This window comes from Crocuta crocuta, unplaced genomic scaffold (assembly GCF_008692635.1).
Source record: "Crocuta crocuta isolate KB4526 unplaced genomic scaffold, BGI_CrCroc_1.0 scaffold282, whole genome shotgun sequence".
NCBI lineage: Eukaryota > Metazoa > Chordata > Mammalia > Carnivora > Hyaenidae > Crocuta > Crocuta crocuta.
Window position 1 is genome coordinate 1,919,389 of NW_027529174.1, and position 24,922 is coordinate 1,944,310.

A 24,922-nucleotide genomic window follows, 5' to 3' on the forward strand; every position below is an offset into this window, starting at 1 on the left:
CATACATCATGTTGGTTAATATGTAGATTTCACCCTAAGAACAACCATGTGGCTTTTAAACACATCAGCAAAATCACAGATTTCTATATCAGAAAGATCATTATGGCTGCTGTGTGGAAAATGAAATGAGGAAGGGGTGGATGGACGAAAACAAAAGACTGAAAGACCAATTAGGACGCTGTTGCAGTAATGCAGCCCAAGAAGTGTCCTGGCCTAAGAAAAAAGCAGTGGTTTGAAAAGGCTCAAGGTATTTAAAAGGTAAAAGTTTTAAGAACCTCATTCAAGATGGGGATAAAAGAGGGGGAAAGTCAAGGGTGTTCCCTGGGTTAGCTACAAGGCAAAAGAAAGTTTTTAACTACTGCATCTCCTCCATTTAGTCGAATCCATATTACCTAGTTGTTAAACAGGGTAGGAATTTCAATTAATGGATAGATAAAAACATAATCATTGAAGACATATATTACAAGTGCCAAAACACCTGCTAAGAACTAGTAGATGAATTCAGAAGAAACTGATGAGGACTGAAAATTTGTAGAATTGAAATTTAAGAGTCTTAAAATGTAAAGAATTTCCATAGAGAAGAGATAAAAAGATCTAGGGCTGTGCCCTCCAGTAAGGGAGTTACTAGCCACATTTAGTCATGAAATATGAAACATGGCTACTCTAAATTGAAATGTGACTTAAGTGTAAAATACACAATGGGTTTCAAGATGAAAAAAAAGGATGAAAAGTATCACATTTAAAATATTGATTACATGTGGAAAGTATTGCTTTGGATATACTGGGCTACACACAATATATTATAATTCATTTCACCTGTTTCATTTAATCTCTTAAAATGCTACTACTAGAAAACAAAGTTATAGAGTTTCACATTATATTTCTACTGGCAATGTTCTAGTAGACACAGCATAAATCAACACAGATGAGTGAACTTGGTGAATTAACTGAACTGGAATGTAAGCTTAGGATTCACAAGAGAAAAATCAAAGTTAGGGTTGAAGGGTTCTGCAAGTATGCAGGAGGTGAAAGGGTCTTCAGACTGAATTTTAATAGCTCTTGGGTTGCCACTGAACATTTTGAGCAAGGAAGCGCCATTTAAAAATTATAAAAGTGACATCTGTGGGGCGCCTGGGTGGCTTAGTCGGTTAAGCGTCCGACTTTCGCTTGGGTCATGATCCCGCGGTTCGTGGGTTCGAGCCCTGCGTCGGGCTCTGTGCTGACTGCCAGCTCAGAGCCTGGAGCCTGTTTCAGAGTCTGTGACTCCCTCTCTCTCTGACCCTCCCCTGCTCACGCTGTCTCTCTCTCTCTCTCTTCTAGAAATAAACAAAACATTAAAAAAAAGTGACATTTGATAAAGATTAACCTGCCATTGAGATTCTACCAGTTTGGATGTACGGTAGGAAAAAAACTGCTCTAATGCCCTGATTTTAGGGAGCTGTTACTCGTTATCATCTTTATCTTTTTGTTTGGTCTATAATTTTTTATCTCAGTTCAATTTTTCTGTGTGGAGGACAAGATACTGACTAGCCAACAGAAGCAAGTTCATTCACTATAAATTTAAAATGGGGGGGTGTGGGGAAAAATACATTTTATCAGCATAAATGTCACAAGCGATCTTTCCCTAGGATCTAATCACTCACAGATAAAGTGATTATGTAAATATGATGAATGCAAAAAGCAATGTTGAAAAAACAACTTTTTGCCTGGTGCTTTTGGAGCTCTTCAAAGCCATCACGGCATCAAATGACTATAAAACACTCATGTACACACAAAATCTGGACAGAAAAAAAAGCAAATTTCAGTAGATTCCATTTTTAACTTCTAGGAAATAGCTGGTTATTATTAAATACGAAGCAGGACTTTGAAAAATACATACATATGTTCCTGTCATTGTTTTGCAATTATCTATTGATTACCAACATGATTTCCGGGCACCTCTCCAACCCCTGACCATTTCTCTTTGCAGTCACTTTGTTCCCTTTCCCCAATCCAGAGCTAGTTCCGAGTATTTCAGAAAGTTCGGGACGCCTCGCTCGGCGGTGCCTGGGCCACGTGTCCGTCGGTCCAGCGGCCTAGAGGGGCGGCTGGAGGGAGACCAGGAGCCGCCGGGGGTTGGGGTGGAGAGGCAGCCAGGAGGGCCGCGGGGCGCGCACCGAGCCCGCAAACTCAAGGCGGCGGGGAGGAGGGCGGGAAGACCACGGAGTGAAGGGAGACCCCGGTATTTTCCTGCGGACGCCTGTTACTCACCCTCTGCTGTCGCCATTATCCTCTGTGGGCTGGGGTCAGCGGCCGCGCTGGGAACTGAGACAGGACTCTGGAAAAGAGGAGTGGTCCGAGAGGCTCACCCGCCTGGGAAGGGAGGGCGGCCCACAGACACAGCCCCGGGCAGGCCTGGTATTCCGGAGAGTCGATACACGCTCTCCACCAGCACCACAGCGCAAGAGACTCACACCGGACGTCTCCGCCGCCCCGCAGGAACTGCGACTCCCGGAGCAAGCTCTACCCTCCAGGCTTCCCGCCGCGCAGGCGCAGAGACGCAGGCCGCCCCCCACCGCGCGCCGGCGCTGTTCCAGAAGAGGCGAAAAGTGGCGCGCACTGGCGGCCCCTCCCGATTCTACAAAGGCTAGCTGACCGGCCCCCTTCTCCGCCGCGAGAGCGGTTCATAGGTTGGAGCGTACCAAGTAATGACGGCCGGGGGAAAGCATGTGAGGAGGAGCATACAAAGTTTACATCCTCTGAGAGAGAAATGACGTTGACCCTACTACTTTCATCACCCTAATCTTGGGTGTTGGAAAATAACGGAGATTTCCACGTGCAGCCAAAGTACTTTCCCGGAGGGCTCGGGCAGAGGGCTAGGTCCACACTAGGCGTCTGTGACTCCTCCTCTAGCTGCGGAGTCTCAAGCCCCCTCCGTGCTCATTGGTGGATCCTGAAGGGGCTGGGCAGGGTGGCTGGGGGCAAGCTAATCACGCTTACTCTGGGGAGCGCGCGCCGCCGCAGTAGCAAGGGTCGTGCGGCTGGGAAGGAAGCGAGCTTTTAGGCTTACGGGCCGAGCAGGCAGCTGGTTAGTGATCAAGCCCCTGCCGCGGCGGCAGGTCCCTCCACGTGCTTTCGGCAGCGACATGGAGCTGGAGGAGTTGGGAATCCGAGAGGAATGTGGCGTCTTCGGGTGCATCGCCTCAGGAGAGTGGCCCACGCAGCTAGATGTACCGCATGTGATCACCCTGGGACTTGTGGGGCTGCAGCACCGGTGAGCAACCGGCTGAGGGGTGGGGGTGGCGGCGCGTGTGCTGCTGCTTCGGCACCAGCGGTTTCCTGCGGCCCGAGTTAGCGATCTCGTGCGCGCCTGAGGGCCAGGAAGCCAGACCTCTGCTACCTGGATTGGTGTCTGCCTGTGGCATCGACTAGGTGGCCAAGGCGTGCGCGGGTACCACCTTGCATCCCCGGACTTGCTTCTCACCCCTCAAGCCTTGATGGTCTTTAGGGGCCCCGCTCCTTCTCCCTGCGTGCACCCCTCACGAGTCTGGCCAATTTGTAAGGCTCTGGTTCTCTAGGGTTAGCCGGGTCGGAACTTCTCCCCGACTACTTGCCGGTTTTAATCTTGTAGAGCCTGGAGCTGCTTTTGAGAAGGGTTTATGTAGGGTGGCTGCTGGTCCAGGACTTAAGACACCTTGAGGTGTTTGCGCGGAGCCTTCCACCCACCACAAGCTTTTGTTTCCAAGGGCAGAGCTGCTGTTGAGCACATTGTAGATATGAATGTAGTCATAGCTATGAGAATTTAGGAATTCTAGAGTTCATACCCCAGGAAGCAGCTAGTTGGCATTCAAAAGGAACTCTCGGTTGTAGATCTCCTACAAATTAACTGAAAATGAACCAGTCACAGGAAATAGTGCATCTGCAAAAGATTCACGGGTTTCAGATAGTGAAGGAAAAGGTTGTAGTAAGGAGAGGCCAAAAAGTAACTCCCTTCTTTATTTCAAAGGGAGCAGTTCCTGTATGACAAGATACATACTGATTTTGAAAAATTGGTACATCCCTTTGAGTTAAAAAATAACTTGGCTTCTGTGATGTTTCCTTTTTTACTACCTGGAATTTGATATAAATCTAGGTTTAACATTATCACTGACAGTATTACAAAGTTTTCATAAGGCAATAACTGCAGCAACGACTTTTAGAACAGTTAAGGAACTTGGCAATAATACTTATCAGCAATATGAGAGCAACAAGTATAAATGCGTTCCAAATGATTTGCTTTGCCTCACCAAACTTGAATTTAAGTAGTCTTTTTGATTTTTTTCAGGGTCACAAATATTTGAGGTTTAGTTTCACATCTTGTGTACTCCTCCTTAAATACTAGAGTAACATAGTCTGTTATGAATCAAAAAGAATATTTTTAACTTGAATGAGTCTAACTTGGATATTTGCGGGTTGACCCTAATTAGAAATCTTGTTTTAAAATACTGTACTTTCTTTTTTTTCTTTCTTCCTTTTTTTTTTTTGAGAAGATTAGATATACAACCCAAGGGAAAAATAAAATATACTTATGGTAGTGCGCAGCAACATTATAACATTCTTAGAATAAGTTACCTTGGATGTTCTGAAGGTAAGAGGTGTGCAGAAACCAGGGATCTTTATAGAGTTGCCTGGCAGTCTGGGAGACAAATGAACTGACCTTGATTTTTTAAAATTATTTACGTTTTAACGAAAATAACTTACAATGTTCATCTTCAGTCCCTTTTAAATATGTGCTAGAAGAAAAAGGGACTTTTTAAAAGGTGAATACAAGTCGAGTCCCAGGTACATGCACTCTTCTGTAGTTGCTTTTATGTGGAAGCATTATACACTTAGACAATACAAGATAAGAGCAATAAAATGTAATTATATGATAATAGAGCAATAATAAATGGAATCAGTGAGGCCGCTCATTTGACCAAATAAGTCTTTGTTACACTGTGTTTGAAGATTGACCTTGTGATGTTTTCAATAACAGTGGCAAGGAAACCAGTAGCTTCTGGGGAACAAATGTATTAATGGAAAACTAAGAGTTTCCTTGTGTAGGCATAGAATCATTAAGGTGCACTGAGGAGGCCGTTTCTCTCCCATAATTTTCCCAATTCAAAATTTTGAATTAGCAAAAGTCCTTACCCTTCAGAGGAACTGATTCTGATTGGAAGAATGTCTCCCTAGTGTATTGAAGATAAAATCTTTTGTTACTCTGAACTAGTAGGTAGGACTCACAGATTAAGAACTGATGTTTTTCTGTGGCATTGAATCAAGGAATATAGAACTGGGTGCCTTAGGTTGTTATCATAGCTTAATATAGAGTTAGTTATGTACGCTGTACAGTGGCAAGTGGTGGTCTGTTGCAGAGGTCTGTCTCCTCACCTCCTTCCACTCAGTAGTTGTTTTAAAACTACAGTAGCACGATTCTGCCGTTGGTTTTTTTTTTCTTTTTGGTGAAGGAATTTCTTAAGCATTATCTTCTTAAGTCATGGAATCTAGAAGGTGAGGTTGTTATCACTTTTGCATTGTATTTTGGTTCTGTTTTTGTCTTAGGCATATTCTGATCTAAAAAGTTTAGTCTTGGGGATAATAGAGTTCAAGAAAGTTACAATATTATGTATTTCATGTAAAAACAAATAGAACATCAATCACTAGATAGTCATGCACTGCATACTTAATCCAGGTGGGTTCATCCAGAAGTACTTCTTTCTAGTAGTTCTGGCTATTTGCAAATTTATTTCATAGTCCTGCTTTTCGTCAAGGAGAATTTTAGCTTAACATTTTCAGTGTCCTCTTTAGCTGTGAACTGTGTGTGCCTGTGTATTCATGCCACATACATTTAATCACCACATGCTTTTCATTTCTAAACACTATGGTTCAGTGGTTTGCAGAGTTCTGAACAAACCACATACACCTTTTAAGATCAGACATTTTCGTGTTTAGGGGTGTCTTGGTGGCTCAGTTGGTTAAGCGGCTGACTCGTAATTTCAGCTCAGGTCATGATCTCATGCTTTATGAGATCAAGCCTGGTCTCAGGCTCCATGTGCTGACAGCTCAGAGCCTGCTGGGAATTCTCCTCTGCCCCTCCCCCACTCATGCTGTACTCGCTGTCTCTTTCGCAAAATAAACTTTAAAAAAAAGAAATCTTCATGTTTAAACTACGGGCATGTTTTCTGGAAGCTAGAATGACATGGACATATTTTGAAGATTCCATAAAAGGAATTATTAAAATTTAATAGATTTATCGCATGAATCAACTAGTTAGCCTTTCCTTGGTTAATTAGGAGATGAAAATGCCCACTCTTTCAGTGACTTATAATTTCCCTGGGTTAGGAATTGAACCCTACAACTGATAAACATTTTCATATTTGTAAAAATTTTGAGATTTACCTGATGAAGTTGGATCACGTAGGGGGTCTCCTGTTTGTAGAAACATTCTGTAGAATCTTTTCGTTCTGTTATGCTTTGAGGAAACTGACTTGCAATCATCTCAGGAACAGTTTTCTTAAGAGATACAGACACTGGTTCTGTAAACAGAGTATATAACATTATCACTGGAAAGGCTACTTATGAGAAAGACAGATGCACTCTGACAACCTTTATGGAATTAGTTTCCATTTATCTTCATTTGCTTTGTTGGAGTACACAGGAATAGGTTGTCGGAGAAATTGCTTTGAGTTGCCAAATTTAAGGCTGGTGATAACTTTAGTTTGATATTCATCTCTTAGTAATAATGACCAAATATGTCATATTTCTGTAGTTTTATATACCTTTGGTTGGGGAAGTGACTTATGTTAAAGCTATCCTTGCTAATTTTTCCAGTCTTTGGTTTTGAAAGACTTTAATTCAATTACTTTTATAATTTAATGATTCTCAGTTTTCAGCCATAAGTATTTTCAACTTTTCCAGTTATAACTATTATTTAGAAGTTTGCTTTTTGCATTAGTTTGAAGCAGAATTTGTCTATCCGTAAAAGAGTTTTGAAGTACCACTGCTTTGTCATTCTGGTCAATATTGGAAATAACGTTGAGACTTGAAATCTGGTCTTAGGTTTCCTAGCAACATCAACTTGATCTTGGGCAAGTCTCCTAACTTCTGAGTTCTCATCTGTTGGGCTAGATTTAATGTACTTAAAGGTTCAATGGGCAAAATCCAGTGGGTTGGGAATGATATTTTTGTGTGGTTAGCCCTTGGCAGTTTTCCTTTTCAGTAGCATATATACTATAGGGCATGAAAAGAAGGAAAGGGTCAGACAACTCATTTTATTCTCCATTTTTGGATGTAAGTCCAAAATGGAGAATAGTATTTTCACCTCACTTGAGACGATAAGGGTCATGGAAAGTAGGGAGACTCCAGTTATTACCTAATACTTTATTTGAAAAACACTTGTTAAGCTTCTATCGTGTATATATAAGGCACTGTGGTCAGTACAAGGAATACTGTGCTGCACAGGGTAGATGTGGTCCCTGGACCTCACAGGGAGGCAGAGTTAGCCAGATGGTTCAGGAGCACAGACTTTTCTATGCCTCCATTTCTTTCTCTGTAAATTGGGTATATTGATAGCACCTACATCATAAGAGTCGTGGTAGGAAGTAAATGCATTGATATACGTAAACTATTTAGAACTATACCTGGATATATGCATACCCCATGACCCTCTGTCTGACTCCTGGGTATATACGCTATAGAAATGCATACATATGTTTACTGGAAGATGGGCACAAGAATTTTTATAGCATTATTTGTAATAGTCCCCATCTGGAAATAATGGAAATGTCCGAGAGTGGAATGAATAAAGGTAGTGGTATATATATTCATTTATGGAATATTTAACAAGTAGTGAAAAAGCAAACTCCTACTACAAGTAAAATCATGGATGAATCTCACAGTGTTGAGTGAAAGTAGCTTGACATTAACACATACCAGAAAAGTAAGAACATCTTGTATGATTCCAAATTTAATCTATGGTAATAGAAGTCAGAAGAATGATAACCTTTATAGGAGCTAGCAAGATGATTAATGATGGGGTATAATGTTTTATATCTTGATTTGAGTGGTAGTTGTATGGCTATGTTCACTTTGTGAATATTAAGCTCTTCCACTGTTTGTATATACTCAAAATAATTTGATAGATTATAAATTTATAAAATGCTGAAGTTGGATTATGCTAAATATCCAGAGAGATGCAGTGATTTGCTCTATGTTGGGTTTTTAGGGTAAAAGAGAAACTAGAACTCAGGTTTTCTGAGTCTCAGTCCAGTGCTTTTTCCTTTATTCTGCATTTTTTCCTCTTTTAGATGTTATACTACCTTGTATTACCTTTTCTGATAGCTATAATGAATCAATTTGGAATTATTACCAAATTTGAATTAGCTCACATAATTAATTTGACTTATTTGTTGAGTTACTAAAATGTTACATCCCCTATTCACTACCTTTAGAGAAAACTAAAATTCATAACTTACTGCTTCGTGGGTTTTTTTTTTTCCTTTTCTATCCCAGTCTTCTGATAGCAGTCACTGCAAATTGTAATTTAAAGGCTCATGATGAATGGACAGTTGTGCAGAACTTTCTGACTCTGGGAAATTTTCCATTTACTGTTACTTTCACTCCTAATGAGCTATGAAAGAAATCATTGCTCAGTCTTTTTTGGTCTCACTCAGCTTATAAACAATATATTTAGTCTAAATTGTCAAGGACAGGAATAAGTATCTTTTATCAGGAAAAAGCAACGGAAGTTTTTTTCAGTGTGGAAGAACTTGGCATTCTCAGGCTCTTACCATCTTCATGTGCTTTTCTCTTGATGCTCAGAGTTCTTGGGTTTTTGGTATGACCTTCAAATAATTCTTAAAACAAAAGAACATAGGAAAAGAATCATATGACTTCATTTAAAATACATTAGTCTTCAAGATTTGAGTTCACTAAAGTAAGTACATTTAAGCAGTTGGACAAATAAGAATGAGTTTAAGAATTAGGAATATTTTGGTATAAGTTTTGGAAAGAAATTGAAATTCTTAAATTTTGGGGGTCATTTGAACATATCATAGTGTGAGGATTTTATTTTTGAGGAATTTTTTACTACGTTACCATGCAAAGAAAAAGTTAATAGAATTTTTATTTTAAAAAGTCAATTTCAAGGTTACCATGTTTCCATTTGGCAGTTCTGAGAGCTGGTCCTCTTAAGATGCAGTCAACTTCTTCATAAAATCTCATTTTTCTTTGAGGGTTGCCATTTTTCTTTTGTAAAACTCTGTATTCATATTTTAAATTTTTGTATTTGGTACGACATTGTTTCCAGTCTCTGTCTATTCCAAACTGCATTAGTCTTCTGGCAATTTCCTCAAATATTTCTTTGTTTCTTGTGGCCCTTTCAAGCATTTGCTTAATTTTTTCATCAGACCATATGTGTATAAGCGCTCTGACCTCATTGTCACACCAGTGTTTTCCAGCCTCTGTGTCGCTCACTGTTATAATCTGTAAATGATTTTTAGCATCTTCTAAAGGAATATGATTACCTATAAATCAATGTGATTTACAATTATACAGACTAATAGATAAATCTTGTATTTGAATATCATTCATTTAAAACAACCTGGATTGACATCAAGCACTGAGAAATAAAATTATTTCAATGTGAGGGTCAAAACTCTTTGATATGTTCATATTCAAATAAGATATTTTTAAAATTATAAGGCAGATTAATCTCCAGTATTGGTGAGAATAATTTAGCCGCTTTTATCTATAGGTAATCTTCACTGAATTTTTACAAATAGAAGAATCTTGGTGTAACTTTCTTAAACTGGTATATATTAGCTTTAAATACAAAACAAAAATTTTTTTAATACAACAGTTTAGATCCTGTACCTGACCCAGTGATACTCTGTAGAGCTGTGGGGCTGCCCACCTCTTCTGAGGCTGTACTTACAGTGTCTTCCTCTGTCAGAAAACAAAGAAAAGAGCCGTTTATATTTGTTGTTCACAAAACTAAAATTTACTTTTGTAGTTGAAGATTATACTGAAAAACTAGTAATGCTGGATTCCAGGATCAAAACTGTAACCTCACAGCTAAGAACATTTGTCATCTCTAACCAAATTTTAAAATGCCTTTGTAGGATTCACCACCTTGAAAATCTTGGAGTATTCTGTCTTAAAAGTCCCAAGGCACAGTATGCAGTATTTGGGAATATGATAGCACTTTTAGACTCAATTCTGTAATGTGTTTCATTGTTATATTTTAATGCTTGACAAAGAGCTCTTACATCTCTTTTTCATTTGATCCTCATTGAAACTGAGAATGATCCTTACTGCAGTACATATAAATAGAGGAAAGACCGTAAGATTAATTGGTCTTTGGGAACCTGGATCGCTCAGTCAATTAAGCATCTGATTTTTGATTTTGGCTCAGGTCATGGTCTCACAGTTCTTGGGTTCGAGTCCCACGTGGGGTTCTGCACTGACAACACGAGGACCCTGCTTGGTATTCTCTCTCCTTCTCTCTCACTCTTTCAAAATAAATAAATAAACTTTAAAAAAAAGATTAAGTAGTCTTAGCAATTTTCATGTTGAGAGGTTAACAGCAGACAGGTAAACATTTTAAGGAACTGATAGTGATTAGCTTGGTAAATATACATTTATTGTAGTGTAGTTCTGCACATGTAGGATGTATACAAGTCAGCTATTTGTAGTTTGGGGAAAGCTCTTCCTCATATGCATATGTTGGATTGCTGTATTGATGCTATGATAGTATTCTTTCCTCCTGTACTTTCCTATACCCTGGACATTATTTTTTTTAATTTGGGGTGCCTGGGTGCCTCAGTCCATTAAGTGTCTCACTTCGGCTCAAGTCATGATCTCATTTATTTTTGAGAGAGAGAGTAGGAGCAGAGGAGGGGCAAAGAGAGAGGGAGACACAGAATCTGAAGCAGGCTGCAGGCTCTGAGCTGTCAGCACAGAGCCCATGGTTTGAACCCATGAACCATGAGATCGTGACTTGAGCCGAAGTCAGATGCTCAACCAACTGAGCTACCCAGGTGCCCCCAGTGGTTATTATTGATAGACAAATGAGGCCAAAGGTGGTTTGGAGGCCCATAAACTCATGCAGCAATACCTATGTGGAGGTTTACATGAGGATATGACCAGATCTTATTTTAAAGACATGTTTGCACAATGAGACTAGAATGAATTTTAGCTTTTACCAATATTAAGACCTTCAGTGACAGCTTGTATTTTGAGACACAAAGGCTACCTAATAGGCTACTTTTTTTTTAATTGAAATTTTTGAGATAATTGTAGATTCACATGCATTTGTTAGAAATAATAGAGATCCCTTCTACACTTGGCCCAGTTTTCTCCAATGGTAACATTTTGTTAAACCATAAAAGACTAATAAATGAAGGATATTGACATTGATACAGTTCACTACTCTGATTCAGATTTCCTCTTTTACTTGCACTCATTGTGAGTTAAATATATGTGTATTATATTTTGTAATAATTTTATCACCTTGTAGGTTCATGTCTCCACCATCAAGGTGGAGATACTCTATGATTCCAAAACCATAAGAATCCCTCTGGTTGCACTTTTATTTTTTAAAGTTTGTTTGTTTATTTTGAGAGAGAGGGTATGTTTGAGTTGGGGGGATGGAAGGGGCAGAGAGGGAGAGAAAAATCCCAAGCAGGCTCTGCACAGACAGCACTGTCTTCGCAGAGCCCCACAAGGGGCTCCATCTCATGAACTGGAAGATCATGACCTGAGCCCAAATCAAGAAGCAGATGCTTAACCGAATGAGCCACCCAGGTGCCCCTGGTTCCCCTTTTATAACTAGACTTACCTTCTTCCATCCATGCCTAAGCCATTCTCCCACCCTCACCCCAGTGGCTATTTTTTGGAGAGCACAACTCCAAGGTAAATTTTGGCAAACCTTCTTTCACCAGAATCTGAATTTATAACATTTTACCTAAGTGACTAAAACCACCAGTTCTAGGCTCAGGCACATGTCCTACTTCTGGGTTATAGAAATACTTACAGATACTAGGCATCCCATAGAAATTTTGAGTAGTTAGTCCCAGAAAATAAGATATCATATTGGAGAGTGGTGGTGTGGAAGTACCTAAACTTAGCTTATTTTAAGAAAAGAGAAGCATTTAGTTTTTATTATGTGTGTACCCAACTGATGATACACTGCCATTCACTTTTCACCCTCACTACTTGGAGATAGCTAGCATCAGACTCTACAGCTTTAAGGGTTCAATCTTGCATAAAACTGCCCTTACATTAGATGCCAGCCACAACTCCAGCTGACTGGCTACAAACTCAGGGGATGCCATAAGCCCATCAGGTTTGATAATTTGCTAGAACAACTCCTAGAACTTAGGAAAATCTTATTCTTAGGATTACAGTTTTATTATACAAAATAGAACTCAGGAACAACCAAAAGAAGATCCACGTAGGGTAAGGTCTGGGTGGGCCCTAGATGCAGAGTCTCTGTCCCTCTCCCTGTGGAGTCAGGGCCTGTAACTCTTGCAGCACAGCAATGTGTTCACCAACCAGGAAGCTCTGCTAGGCCAATTTTTATTGACATGATTGATTATGACATGGATTGATTAAATCATTGACCACATGATTGAACTCAGTCTTTCAAGTTACTTCCCTGCCAGAGGTCAGGATGGCCAAAAATTCCAACTCTCTTAATCATAAGGTTTGTCTTTATGGTGAGCAGTCCTATCTTGAAGCTCTTTAGAAACCCTGGATCACCTCATTAGAATAAAAAAACACTCTTTTTCTGACTTCAGCTCAGCTCATGATCTCTTGGTGAGTTGCAGCGCCCCCTCTGGGTCTCTGTGGTCTTGCACAGAGCTTGCTTAGGATCCTCTGTCCCACTTGTGTTTCCCCCTCACTGCTCATATTCATGTGCCCTCAAGAATAAACATTAAAACAAATTTAAAAAAAAAAAGAATAAAAAAAGACTTTCACTACTGGAAATTCCAGAGGTTTTTGAAGCTCTGTGTCAGAAATTGGGTGCAAAGACCAGCCTTTAGTTTTTTAAAGATACTAGTTTTTAAGCAATCTCTCAGGTCACAACTTTGTAATTACCAAGTTGCCTGTATTTAAATTTATCAGCTTACCTAGGTCTGAACTTTCTTTTTTTCACACTTCTAATTTTTGGGTTTTCTGAAATTTTAACAATCACATCTTTATTGGGTTCTTCTATTGGATTAAAAATTGAAAGGTTCTCAGTATTGTGGTTCATGTGATGAAAGTACATTAGCTTATAATTTAACTGCTAAGATTATCCAGATTATGTGCAAAGTCTACAAAAGTTTAAATATTTAAGTTTGAAGGTTATTTCCAGTTTTTGTTTTAATATAAATAAACCAAAATAAATGAATTTCACGAAAAAAACTTGGCATAGCCTCTGAGGTACTAACAATAGATAAATTTAGTGCCCTCTGCTGGCCATCACATTGTTAATTTTTGTGAAATTGTGGGGATAATGAATCGTATTTTAATTTTGGAGATATGTTTTACCACATCCAAAAAGAAAATAGATTGTTTTAAGGTTCTTCCTAAAAGAACAATGTAGTCTTTCACTTGTGATTTTTAAGCTGATGATAAGAATGATCGCCAATAGGATGTATATGTGTGTGCATTTATATAAATATGCACACCTATCATATGTATATATGTATATATCAATCATATATATCATGTATATATATATACACCTATCATGTGTGTGTGTATATATATATATACACCTATCATAGGTACACACACACACACACACACGCACGCACGCTCTGGCTCCACCCCTCAGAGCCAGAAGCAGTCTACCTTTGACTACCTCTAGTGGAAAGCAGTGACTTGCAAGACTACCAAAATATTGAAGAGTTCCACCTCATGTAAATAGGCACTGATACTGGAGATGAATTTAGGCAATTTTAGGTCTATTCAGAAGAGATAGGTAATGCACAAGATTGTCAAACACAGATTTCTCTTCTGGCAACAGTCATTTTCCTGGTAACAAATTTGATTGCTTTTATATTACTTTCTTCAGCCCTCTGCTGGTCTGAATCTCTAAATATGACAACCTAGCTGTGTTTTTCAACCCTGGCAGGTATCTGAACCCATCCTATAATCTATTCTAGACCAAATCCCCAGGAGTTCTAAATTGGGAACTAATTAGTTATCTAGAATCTGGGAGGTCCACAGCTCTAGTTAGATTTTTATTTAAAATAAGAAAGAATCTCCCGGCATACATTTAAGATGGGGAAAAAAAATTACTTTTGGGAGATCAGTTTTATGACCAAGGGTCAATGTTAACAATATGGGGCAAGAGCAACTTAGATTACAATATTTCATTAGTAGAATATATAAAATCAAAATAAAATGTCCTCTACCTATTTTTACAAGAATGTTTATCACTTTATTGGGTTTTCATTAAAAAATTTTTTTTTGATATCCATTTATTTGGGGGGGGGAGAATGCAAGTGTGGGAGGGGCAGAGAGAGAGGGAGACACAGAATCCCAAGCAGGCTCCAGGCTCTGAACTATCAGCCAGAGTCCCATGTGGTGCTTGAACCCACAAACTGTGAGACCATGACCTGAGCTGAAGTTGGACACCCAACTGACTGAGCCACCCAGGTGCCCCTATTGTGTTTTTGTTTTCTTTCAAAGAAAGAATATTTGATAATGAATTTTTTTCCTAAAGATAAATATCTGTATCTTTATACCTCAGTATAACAATCTTCTAATATAACAATCTTCTAAATAGTGCAGTGGCGATTTGTGCCTCAATAGTTGTGCATTGCCAGTTGTGCCTAAAGTCCTTGCCTGTTTAAATTTTTTCCCTATGTATTTAGCTGCTGGAATTCTTATGGGTTTATACCTTTGCTTTTATTTTCATGGGAAAGTTTAAATAAGTTAATTTCTAGAATGACTAAATATTTCCTGTTTAATATTTTCTAAACGTATTCCAAATAAACATATAAGCATACCAGACAGTTTTTAAAAATCCTCTCAGTTTATATCTGGCTGAATGTTTTCCTTTCACATATAAAAAATTATCTTGAGGTATTGTACTTAAGTGAGTGCAGAGGAGTAAGAAGCTAAAATCTTCTGAATGTCAAGGTTCTTAACTTTTTCCATGGAAATCTTTCTATCTCATTAAAGACAATCAGATTTTAACTTTTTTGTTGTTTTTTTTAACTTTGATGACAAGGGTCATTGCTGTGATGCCCTGAGACACCTTAGGAGCAGAGAGTTTTGTTTTCCTTTGTTATCATAACCCTAGTCAGCTGTGTGTTCCTATCGTTTTAGTCACCTTAATTTCTCCCTGTTTTCACCTTCCACTGTTCTAGCAGCTTTCCACTGAGCTTTTTAATCTACCATATCTGATAAATCAAAGAAGTTTGCCTAGAGTTTGGGGAATTTGATTACCTGGTTTGTTAATCAACATGATCTTTACATTTTCCAAGGCTGAATGAATCTTTGAACTATGTACAAGGTCTGTGATGGCTTGGCTTTTGCTTGGGGGCCTGGTTATCCCCCATCCCTCATTTTGGTTGGTGTAAAAGGCAGTCAGTCAAATAGGAAGAACTCACTTTGCTTCACCCCCTTAGTATCCTGTACCATAAGGCAGTATTTCTTAAACTTCAGCATGCTTAAGTTCCCAGATGATGCTGATGCTGCTACACTTTGAGAATAACAGCCATAGGGAACATTACGTAATTAACAGTTTTCACCTTCCATTTCTGCATTTTGGAAATATGAGTATTATACTTCATATGTTATAACCTTGTATATATTCTTGTAACATCTTACAGTATTTTAGTTAATTGTAGCATTCTATTATTATATATTAATATAATTATAAAATCCATCAACAGGGCCCCATCCTTGTGACCTCATCTATACCTTAATTATCTCCCAAAAGTCCCATCTCCAAATACTTTTGCACATGTTGATATGACTTTAGGGGTGACATATTTCAGTCCATAGCAACATCATATAATAACATCTTATGTATTTTTTCACATACACAAAACCAAAAATACTGTTTTACCTGTGCCAGGACTTTGTTTTACCTTTCTCTCTCTTAGGTCTTCTGACACATTACTGACCAAGTCATCTTCAGCTGCATCTTCATCAATGACTGTATGAACATAGTGGGATATATGGTGGCTTGGTTTTATTCACTTTCAGTATTATTTTAAACTCTATTATGTTATTTTTCCTTTTACAGTGCACCTGGTGCTAAATATTATAGTTTCCTTTTCTCTAGTTTAGATTCCCCACTCTTAATCTTTCAGTCTTAGGTCCCTGTAGATATCTGGTGTCGTAAGTCTCTCACTAGACTTAAAACTTATAATTGATGGAATTATCATTAGCTGCAATTACTGTATGAACAGAATCATACTGCTGCTGTTGGACTACTTTATCACTACTCATTTTATTTTTTATGGGAAGGATGTATATAGTTATCTAGCAGGCCAGTTTCTTTCTTTTCCACCAGCAAAAGATTTTAGTACTTCTTACCACCATTTCTCAGTCTTAACTCTGTCATTACCTCTCTTTCCCCTAGAAACATACTCACAATCTGAGAATTAAGACTGCACTGTTTAAGGCAGATATTAAGATCTAGAAACTTTATGGTTAGTAGAGGTCTTTAAGAACATTTTGTCAAGTGTAGAGGAGATACTTGGTTTAGGGTTCCACAAAGACTGAGCTAGAACTTGGATTTCCTGACTCCTGGTCTAGAACTCATCCAGTTTATTTCATGCTATCATATCTTTGTGTGTATTGTATCTTAATCTTTTGGGTTAAGCTCATTTTAAAGCATTTTATGATATGTCCCAGAAGAACTACACTTCAAAGACCTTCTCATGGGTTTTATATTCTTCTAAGTTCTTTAATGCCCTTTTTCTGTTCACTCACAATTTTACCATAGTTGATGTGAAAACTTGCTTTAATTTCTGCCATCTAGAGCTGCATTTTTACTTTATTAAAATTGTTCTATTTTTAAACTTATGGAAATGAATTTTATTTCATCTTTTTTGTATAACTTTGTACTATTCTCTATGTCCTGGAGGAGATTGATTATACATTAAATCTGTTTCATGATAAATTCAATAATTAGCTTACTGAATAACATTTAGTGACACCTATTTAAATTAGATTATATACATGTTATCATTCTATTGACATTTTTATATTTGTAGCCTGATGTTAAGATTATTTTTCTTTGTCTTCCTACCTGTCCGATCCTCTTCTGTTTTTACATTGGCGCGTCCCGTAGCTTGTTCTCCTTCTTGGAATTCCTGTTCTTGTGATTTTTCTGTTTTATTGTGTCCCAAAATGGCATCCAACTCAGTAAAAAATTTCATACTCTTAGTTATGCCTTGGTCTTGAGCCATTCTTACAATCTTATATTCATGTTTTAAGTTTTTGTACTTTGTTCTGCACTGCTTCCAATCTCTGTCTATTCCAAATTCCTGAAGCTTGGCAGCAATTTGTTCAAATATCCTTTTATTTCTCACTGTTCCTTCTAGTTGTTGTTGTATACTTATATCAGACCAGATGCCTATTAGAGCCCTGATTTCTGGCACAGTCCAGTGTTTTCCTCCTTCATTTGCTACAGTTGGAATAAAAGTTGGATTAATAGGGGGCTCCATAATTGATGTAGAGTTACCTGTATCAGGTGGGGAGGGAAAGAGATATATGTACATATATATATATACACACACACACATATATATGCACACACATAGGTTATATATATAAGATAAATAATTAGATGCAACCTTAATAAAGAAAGGAATTTTCTCCATAAGAGATGGAATACAAATCATAGCTTAGCTTTCATCTGAAACTGATGGATAAATGAAATACAGAACTTGAATGTTTGTTATCATGATAGTGACTGACTTTAATATAGTTGTTTTTAATTAGTCACATTTTGATCATCTCTTTACTCTAGCATTTAAGTTTTTTAAATGTTTTATTTATTTTTTTGAGAGAGAGACAGACAGCATGAGCAGGGGAGGGTCAGAAAGAGAGGGAGACACAGAATCCGAAGCAGGCTCCAGGCTCCGAGCTGGCTGTCAGCACAGAGCCCGACGTGGGGCTCGAACCACCAACCGCGAGATCATGACCTGAGCCGAAGTCGGACACTTAACCGACTGAGCCACCCAGGCGCCCCTTTATCATTTCTTACCCATCCATCCCACTCCTTTGGTATGTGGTGTGTCTTTAGCTATATAGTGAACATTGAATATATACTTTTGTAATATTTACTTGTAGGAAGCAATACAATTAGAAAATGGCTCATTGAGGACAGTTTATTTTTTGGTGATAGGATAGGTGGAAGCAATTTATCTCCTTCTCTTCCTTTTAATCTAATTATTTCCATTGGCTACATATCAGTATCTCCTGGGGGAGATTTTATGAATCACTACTTCACTGCTACCCCCACCTGTCATCCCCAGATTGTGATTCTAGTGTGCAGGCAGGGTTGAGAACCAAGACTATTCGTGAATAAAGGGTTGGAAGAGACATATTATAACAAGTGGTGCTTCTTATTTCTCATGAAAATAAAAGATGTCCCATTCGTTAAAGAACGTCATTTTAAGCGAAGTATTCTTTTAATGCAAGGAAGTGTGCCAGAAATTTTATAATGCCTTAGGAAGAATGTACCCACTTAGAAATCCTAGCATGGTACCTTCATGTTAGATCTCTGGTACAGTTTTGCAACTAATTTTATGGTAATGACATTACTGGAGGTTATGTTGTTTATTTTAACAGCCACATTATCTTGTGTTTTTCTCAGATTTCATGTTTCTGTTTAATAAAAAGGTAGTTCAGACGTCAGTATCTATAATGTAAGTTATTAAAAACCACTTTTAAGCATTTACCTGAGGTATAGGGAGCTGTTTCTATTTTGTGGTACATTTAATGTCTTTGTTTTGAAATGCTTTTCACTATTTTTCCTTACTTGGATTAACAACCTTCAATAAAAATTTAGAAGCCAAATGGGGATTTATATTGACTTTAATTTGGGTGAATAAAATCATCTTGACCTCCTTATTGATTTGATATTATTTACTTTCACATGTAAAATTGTTTGTCTTAGACCTCTGGAGTACTAAAGTGACATGTTCATTAAATATTAAGAATCTACTATGTATAATTTTGACCCTATATTCCTTATTATAGTAAAGAATAAAGGTTGTGAATTTGAAAGCTAATATATCTAGGCAATTTATGTTTTGTTAAGAAATCATTTATTTCTAAAAATGATTTTTTTAGTATAGATTGGCAAAAAAGAGGGACACTTAAAATAATCGTAAATGTTTTTGTCAGGAAAAATCATCCATTTTCTCAGAAACCAATCTTATTTCCACTTTGGAATCTGATCAGTTTCTTTGTATTTTTGACCGCCCACACTATACCTAGTTCCATTGGTCCGATGTGAGAAACCAAAAGTAAAGGATTTCCTGAGATGTCTTCCTTATCTTCTAATGTAACTGACATCTTACCTGGAAAAAGAACGAAATTCCTTTTAGAGTAAGTTCTAGGGAAGATAAAAATTGAATTAAATGACTGATAATGCTAGTAGCTTGAGCTGAATTTGATCATAGTCATGAAAGATTATAGATTTGTGATAATATTTTATGTGATTTAAATACTATACTTATCTATGTAAAGAAAATTTTAATTTCTTAAAAAAATGTTTTTTTTAAACATTTATTCAATTTTTGAGAGACAGAGAGACAGTACGAGCAGGCTAAGGACAGAGAGAGGGGGAGACACAGAATCTGAAGCCGGATCCAGGCTCTGAGCTGTTAGCACAGAGCCTGATGTGGGGCTCAAACTCATAAACGGTGAGATGATGACCTGAGCTGAAGTCAGACGCTTAACCAACTGAGCCACCCAGGTGTCCCAAAATTTAATTTCTACCATTCTAATGACATGGTTTATTTTGAACTTCCACTAGTTTTGTTTGCTAATTTTATGTTTGTGGTTCATTTTCAAATTAAATTACATTAAAAAGTGTTCTTTAATTTTGTATTTTAGGTACTTTAAAATAGGGATTTGATAAATGACACTAGCAATGTAAAACAGAGGGAGGTCCTGTAATGACATAATCAGAAAATATGGCTTATTTGGCATATTTAGTTATGTAGCTAAAATTTATATGTATCTATTATAATTAGCTGATTGGTGCATAAAACTTTATAGAAATTAATCTAAGTTATGCTTAAATGGACCAAGGAATGTGTCATTTCAAAGAACAATGCCAACCTTGAAAAATGAAAACAGTACCTCAATCTTCCTGGTTTCATAGGTTGGGTGTCTTCATAAAATGAGGCACAGGCTGCTTTTTTTTATCCCAGAGAGAAAGAGAGTGCAGACTTGGGAGAGGGGCAGAGGGGGAAATAGAATCTCAAGCAGGCTCCTTGCTTAGTACTGAGTGTCGGGTTCTGTCCCACAACCCCAGGATCATGGCCCAAGCTGAAATAGAGTCACCGACTGAACCACCCAGGTGCCCCTAGTTTGCTAGTCTATTACCTGATTTATATCAGATACTATTACCTAGTTTTCTATTTGTTGAAAACAGCCTGGAGCTGAAAATATTGGTAGGCGTGATAAAGGCTCTCTCCCCAACTTCTTCGGATGTATTTTTTTTCTTAGGTTGGTCATTCCTAGCATAATTGCCAAAATTGAATGCAGGGGCCCCATGCCCTGGTGATTGTAACCTGAAACTCTTCAGTCATTACTCCTGATGCATTTGTATCATTTTAAGAGGAGGGAAATAGAGTGGAAATTTGGTCACTGAAAGAATGTGATTCTGCAATAATAGTAGGCCAAAGGTATTCTGAAGTTGAGGATGATTATAATTTCTAGAACATGAAGCCTCTTAAGATTTGCGTCCTTTGCCAAGGTCAGTCAGGCTACCTGCTGCCTGACAGGGAACTAGATCCTCTTTCCTTACCACTTGCATGAGTTTGATCCCAACAGTGGAAAAGGCACATTTCCTTTTCTTCCCTTCTTTAGTTTACCATATACCAATAAAAATTCTGCTGGTTCCACCATAGAAAAACCAAAAGACATTATAAATGAATCAGACCAAAAGTAAAGGAGGACTTTCTAAGCGTTAAAAAGGACTGATTGCATTAAGAACTTTAATCAAAATCTTTGTTTTTCATGAAACACTGATTACGTGAAAACTTTTTTGAATTCTGTAGATCAAATAAAAATCACCCAAAATTGTAAGGCAAAAGAGATCATGCAGTTTCTAAGACCTCAATTGACGTAGTTTGTAAACGTGAATAAACATATAGAACTGTTTGATAGCATTAGTAATTAACTAAGTGCAAACTAAAGTTATCAATTGCATACACCATTATAGTAGGTTAAGTAAAGTACAGTTCTTTTGGAAAGCATTTTTTAGCATTGTTTCAAAGTAATCATAACCCCTCCTGACCAGTAATTGAACTTCTGATAGTCTATTCTAAAGTAATAATGTTAAATATGGACGAAAGATATTGATTGTAGCATCATTTCTCTAAAGGGGCAGACACAAACTCTTATATGCACTCAAATATTATGGAACCATTAAGTAACATTTAATCCTGAATTAATTAGAATTAATTAATTAGAATTAATTCTGGTTATAATTTCAAGATAATTTTTAAAGTAAACAAACTGCTAATGTGCTTGTAATTTTATAATTCAAAAAGTTAAAGAAAAGCAACCAGTGGCACTGTAAACGATGTGTATTAAGGGGCTGAAAAGTAAGGAGACCAGTTAAGATGTTATCTTAATATTCCATGTGATGAAGTTCTTCATGGTGGTAATGAGAATAGAACAGGGGAAAATTTATGAAACGTCAGTTTTTTTAAGGACTTAGTGATCGATGAAAGGTCAAGGATATCTTAAATATTTAATGTTTATTAATGTTTATTTAAGTTTATTTAAGTGATTGGAAATACAGTGGAGTAGTAAGGTAAAGGCAATTTGTAGGAGGGTCAGTTCTGAATGAGGGAAGAGAGTGGGGTTTTAGAATTGGAGGGTTTGAGATACCTGAAACATAAAAGGTTCAGAAGTAATTATGAGCCCTCTGCTTATGAGTGAAAATGGGGAATTTGGAGCCAAGGGGGTACTACCTAAATGGATTAGAAAGAGACCCTATTAATTGGAGATTAAACACATACACACACGAGATGGGGGTTGGGGACGGACAGATAAGAGAGGGGCAAAAATAGTGGAGATTCAGCACCCACATCTTCATCACACCAACCTCTGGTTAAAATCAAGGCCTTTCAGAAGTTGTGATTTATCATTAACCAATATTTAAAGCATTTAAATACTGCAGAGTGCAGGGTGATTAATCAAATAATGTTATTGCTCTTTTTTTTAAGTTTATTTATTTATTTTGAGAGAGACATAGTGCTAGCAGGGAAGGAACAGAGAGAAGGGGAGAATCACAAGCAGGCTGTATGGGGACAGCTCAGGGCTCGATGTCAGGAAAGTGTGAGATCATGACTTGAACTGAAATTAAGAGTCAGATGCTTTAACCTGCTGAGCCATCCAGGTGCCCCCAATCAAGGTTACTGCTCGTTAACTTGACAGTGACTACAGAGCTTTCTCAGAATTTCGATTAGTATCTGAAATGTAGGGACACCTGGGTGGCTCAGTCAGTTAAGCGTCCGACTTCGGCTCAGGTCATGATCTCATGGTTTGTGGGTTCAAGTCCCGAATCAGCTCTGTGCTGACAGCTAGCTCAGAGCCTGGAGCCTGTTTCAGATTCTGTATCTCCCTCCCTCTCTCTGACCCTCCCCTGCTTACACTGTTTCTCTCTTTCTCTCAGAAATAAATAAAAGATTAAAAAAAATGTAAGGGAGTATGTTAAGTGGATTTTTTTACCAAATGATTTATTATTGAGCTTTACAGACAAAGTTCAGATAATCCAAATTAACCTAACTTCAATTTCTGTCATTGTTTCCCCCTTTCTCATTTGGTATCTTTGTTCTAACACTTACCATTTTCTTTTGGGTGTTAAATTTATTCATGATGCCCTCCTTTCTGAGTTTACAAAGCAAGTAGCTCAGTGCTTTGCACGTGGTGGACACAGGCAGTAGGTATTAGAGATTTTATATTGAACAGCTCTGCTCTTAAAAATAGCATCTGTAAGACTTTCCACTATGGGAGAAATCTCATTACTGCCATTGATTTCCCCTTTCCCTGGTGATATATACAGCTTCCACAGACAGTGAGCAAATTCTATGTAAATCGTGTTGGGCTTAACAACACAGCAGGTCAAAACCTTGTTTAATATCTAAATCATTTAATCATAAATCATTTAATCTATCAAATCTATTTCTGTTTCACTTTTTGTTAAAGGGAGCTGTGCTTCTAAGCAAGTGATGAAGAAGTTGTTTATTCCTAGAATTTTAGTGCTTTTATTGATAAATTTAGAAAAATGGGAATGTAAATATAGAGCAGAAAGTTCTGTCTTGTTTCGAGATGTGGGGAAACAACAGTGGAGCAATATATTTGACTTTTTTTTTCTTTTGCCATGCTTAAAAAAGTAAAACCTAAAATGTTTTCAAAACCCAATCCATTTTTCACAAAACATCAGGCATGCCTAAGGAGCAGTTGGCATTAGTAGTAATGTCATTTTAATGTGGTTTTTTTTTTCAGTATTTTACAGATTTAAAAAGTGGAGGTATTTAATCTTTCTAATTTTTTTACATTGTGCAAAATACCGTAATAAGTCAGTTGTTTTTTCTCAACCATAATATTCCAGGCTATGTTTATCATACAGACTCAGAAGTCCTGTACTATTACAGTTTGTTAGGTAAAAACAAAAGAAATGCTACTTTTTCTTTTTACCTTCAGTGATCTCTGGAGCTGTACTTTGGCTCAGCGTTGCCAGGCACCTGCCATTTGCATCTTCCTCTGTTAATTGGGTGGCAGGTTCATATTGCAGGATCGCATCCAAATCATGGAAGAACTTCATAGTTTTAGAGCTGTCTCCAGAGTTATGGGCATATTTAACTGTTCTGTATTCATATTTGAGGTTTTTGTACTTTGCCCGGCACTGTTTCCAATCTCTGTATACTCCTAGTGCTTGCAGCCTTTTTGCAATGTAAATAAATATTCCTTTATTTCTCAGTGTTCCATAAAGTTGTTTTCGTATATTTTTTTCTGCCCAGACACTTAGCAAAGCTTTAACCTCTTCTTCAGTCCAGTGCTTTCCTGCTCCACTCTCCATGTTGAAAGTGACCTGGAAATGATTCACTATTTCTAGCCAAGGTTTTGTTTCCTAGGAAACCAGACGGCTGGTTGTCAATAAGCTCCAAAGAGCTGAAAAGATCTAGTTTAACTGGTTCAAGCTGCCTGAGGGGAGTAACTTGAGAAACTGCCAAATACACAGGCTTTGTGATTAAAGAAGCCTGGACCTAAATGATTCCTAATATTTTTCATTTCAGCCTTAAGGGGAAATTACCCTGGAGACAAAAGGGAAGATAAACATTTTTTTGTTTGTTTTCTTACATAATTTACTCTGGTTTACCAAATGGTTGTGGATTAAAAAAAAAATTATTTTAGAAGTGGTCGGCAGAGGTTCTTTCTGCCCCAAGATTTATGGCAAACGTTAGTTCTTTTTCCCTCTGCCATGAATCATTTACTCTTCTAGCATAGGTTATCCTTGAAAACCACATCATTTCTGTAAAGAAATCCTAAGGCATAAGTGATCCAGGCCTATAGGGTATATAGGGTTATGGATATTTATTTAATGTATTGGTAGTATTTATGCATTGATAATTTAGTAAAATTTCAATTTTAAATTTTTAGATTTTTACTTTGCAGGTTCACTTAATGTTGTACTTTTTTCTTATTGAAATGCCTAAAC

At 37.6% G+C, this 24,922-nt stretch overlaps 2 protein-coding genes across 2 annotated transcripts in view; one reads left to right on the plus strand and one right to left on the minus strand.

Moving 5' to 3' along the window:
* Positions 1-24,283, minus strand: part of PAICS (phosphoribosylaminoimidazole carboxylase and phosphoribosylaminoimidazolesuccinocarboxamide synthase) — a 49,917-nt gene extending 25,634 nt beyond the window's left edge. The window contains 7 exon segments of the mRNA XM_077757740.1: positions 2,251-2,317; positions 6,397-6,533; positions 8,787-8,852; positions 13,131-13,152; positions 13,154-13,212; positions 17,261-17,695; positions 23,902-24,283. Coding sequence (XP_077613866.1) covers positions 2,251-2,317; positions 6,397-6,533; positions 8,787-8,852; positions 13,131-13,152; positions 13,154-13,212; positions 17,261-17,695; positions 23,902-24,283 — 1,168 coding nt within the window.
* The window catches only part of PPAT (phosphoribosyl pyrophosphate amidotransferase), a 35,377-nt gene continuing 13,449 nt past the window's right edge, over positions 2,995-24,922 (plus strand). Inside the window, exon 1 of the mRNA XM_077757742.1 lies at positions 2,995-3,253. Within this exon, the coding sequence (XP_077613868.1) occupies positions 3,126-3,253 (128 nt within the window). The 5' untranslated portion in view covers positions 2,995-3,125. The remainder of the gene's footprint in view (positions 3,254-24,922) is intronic.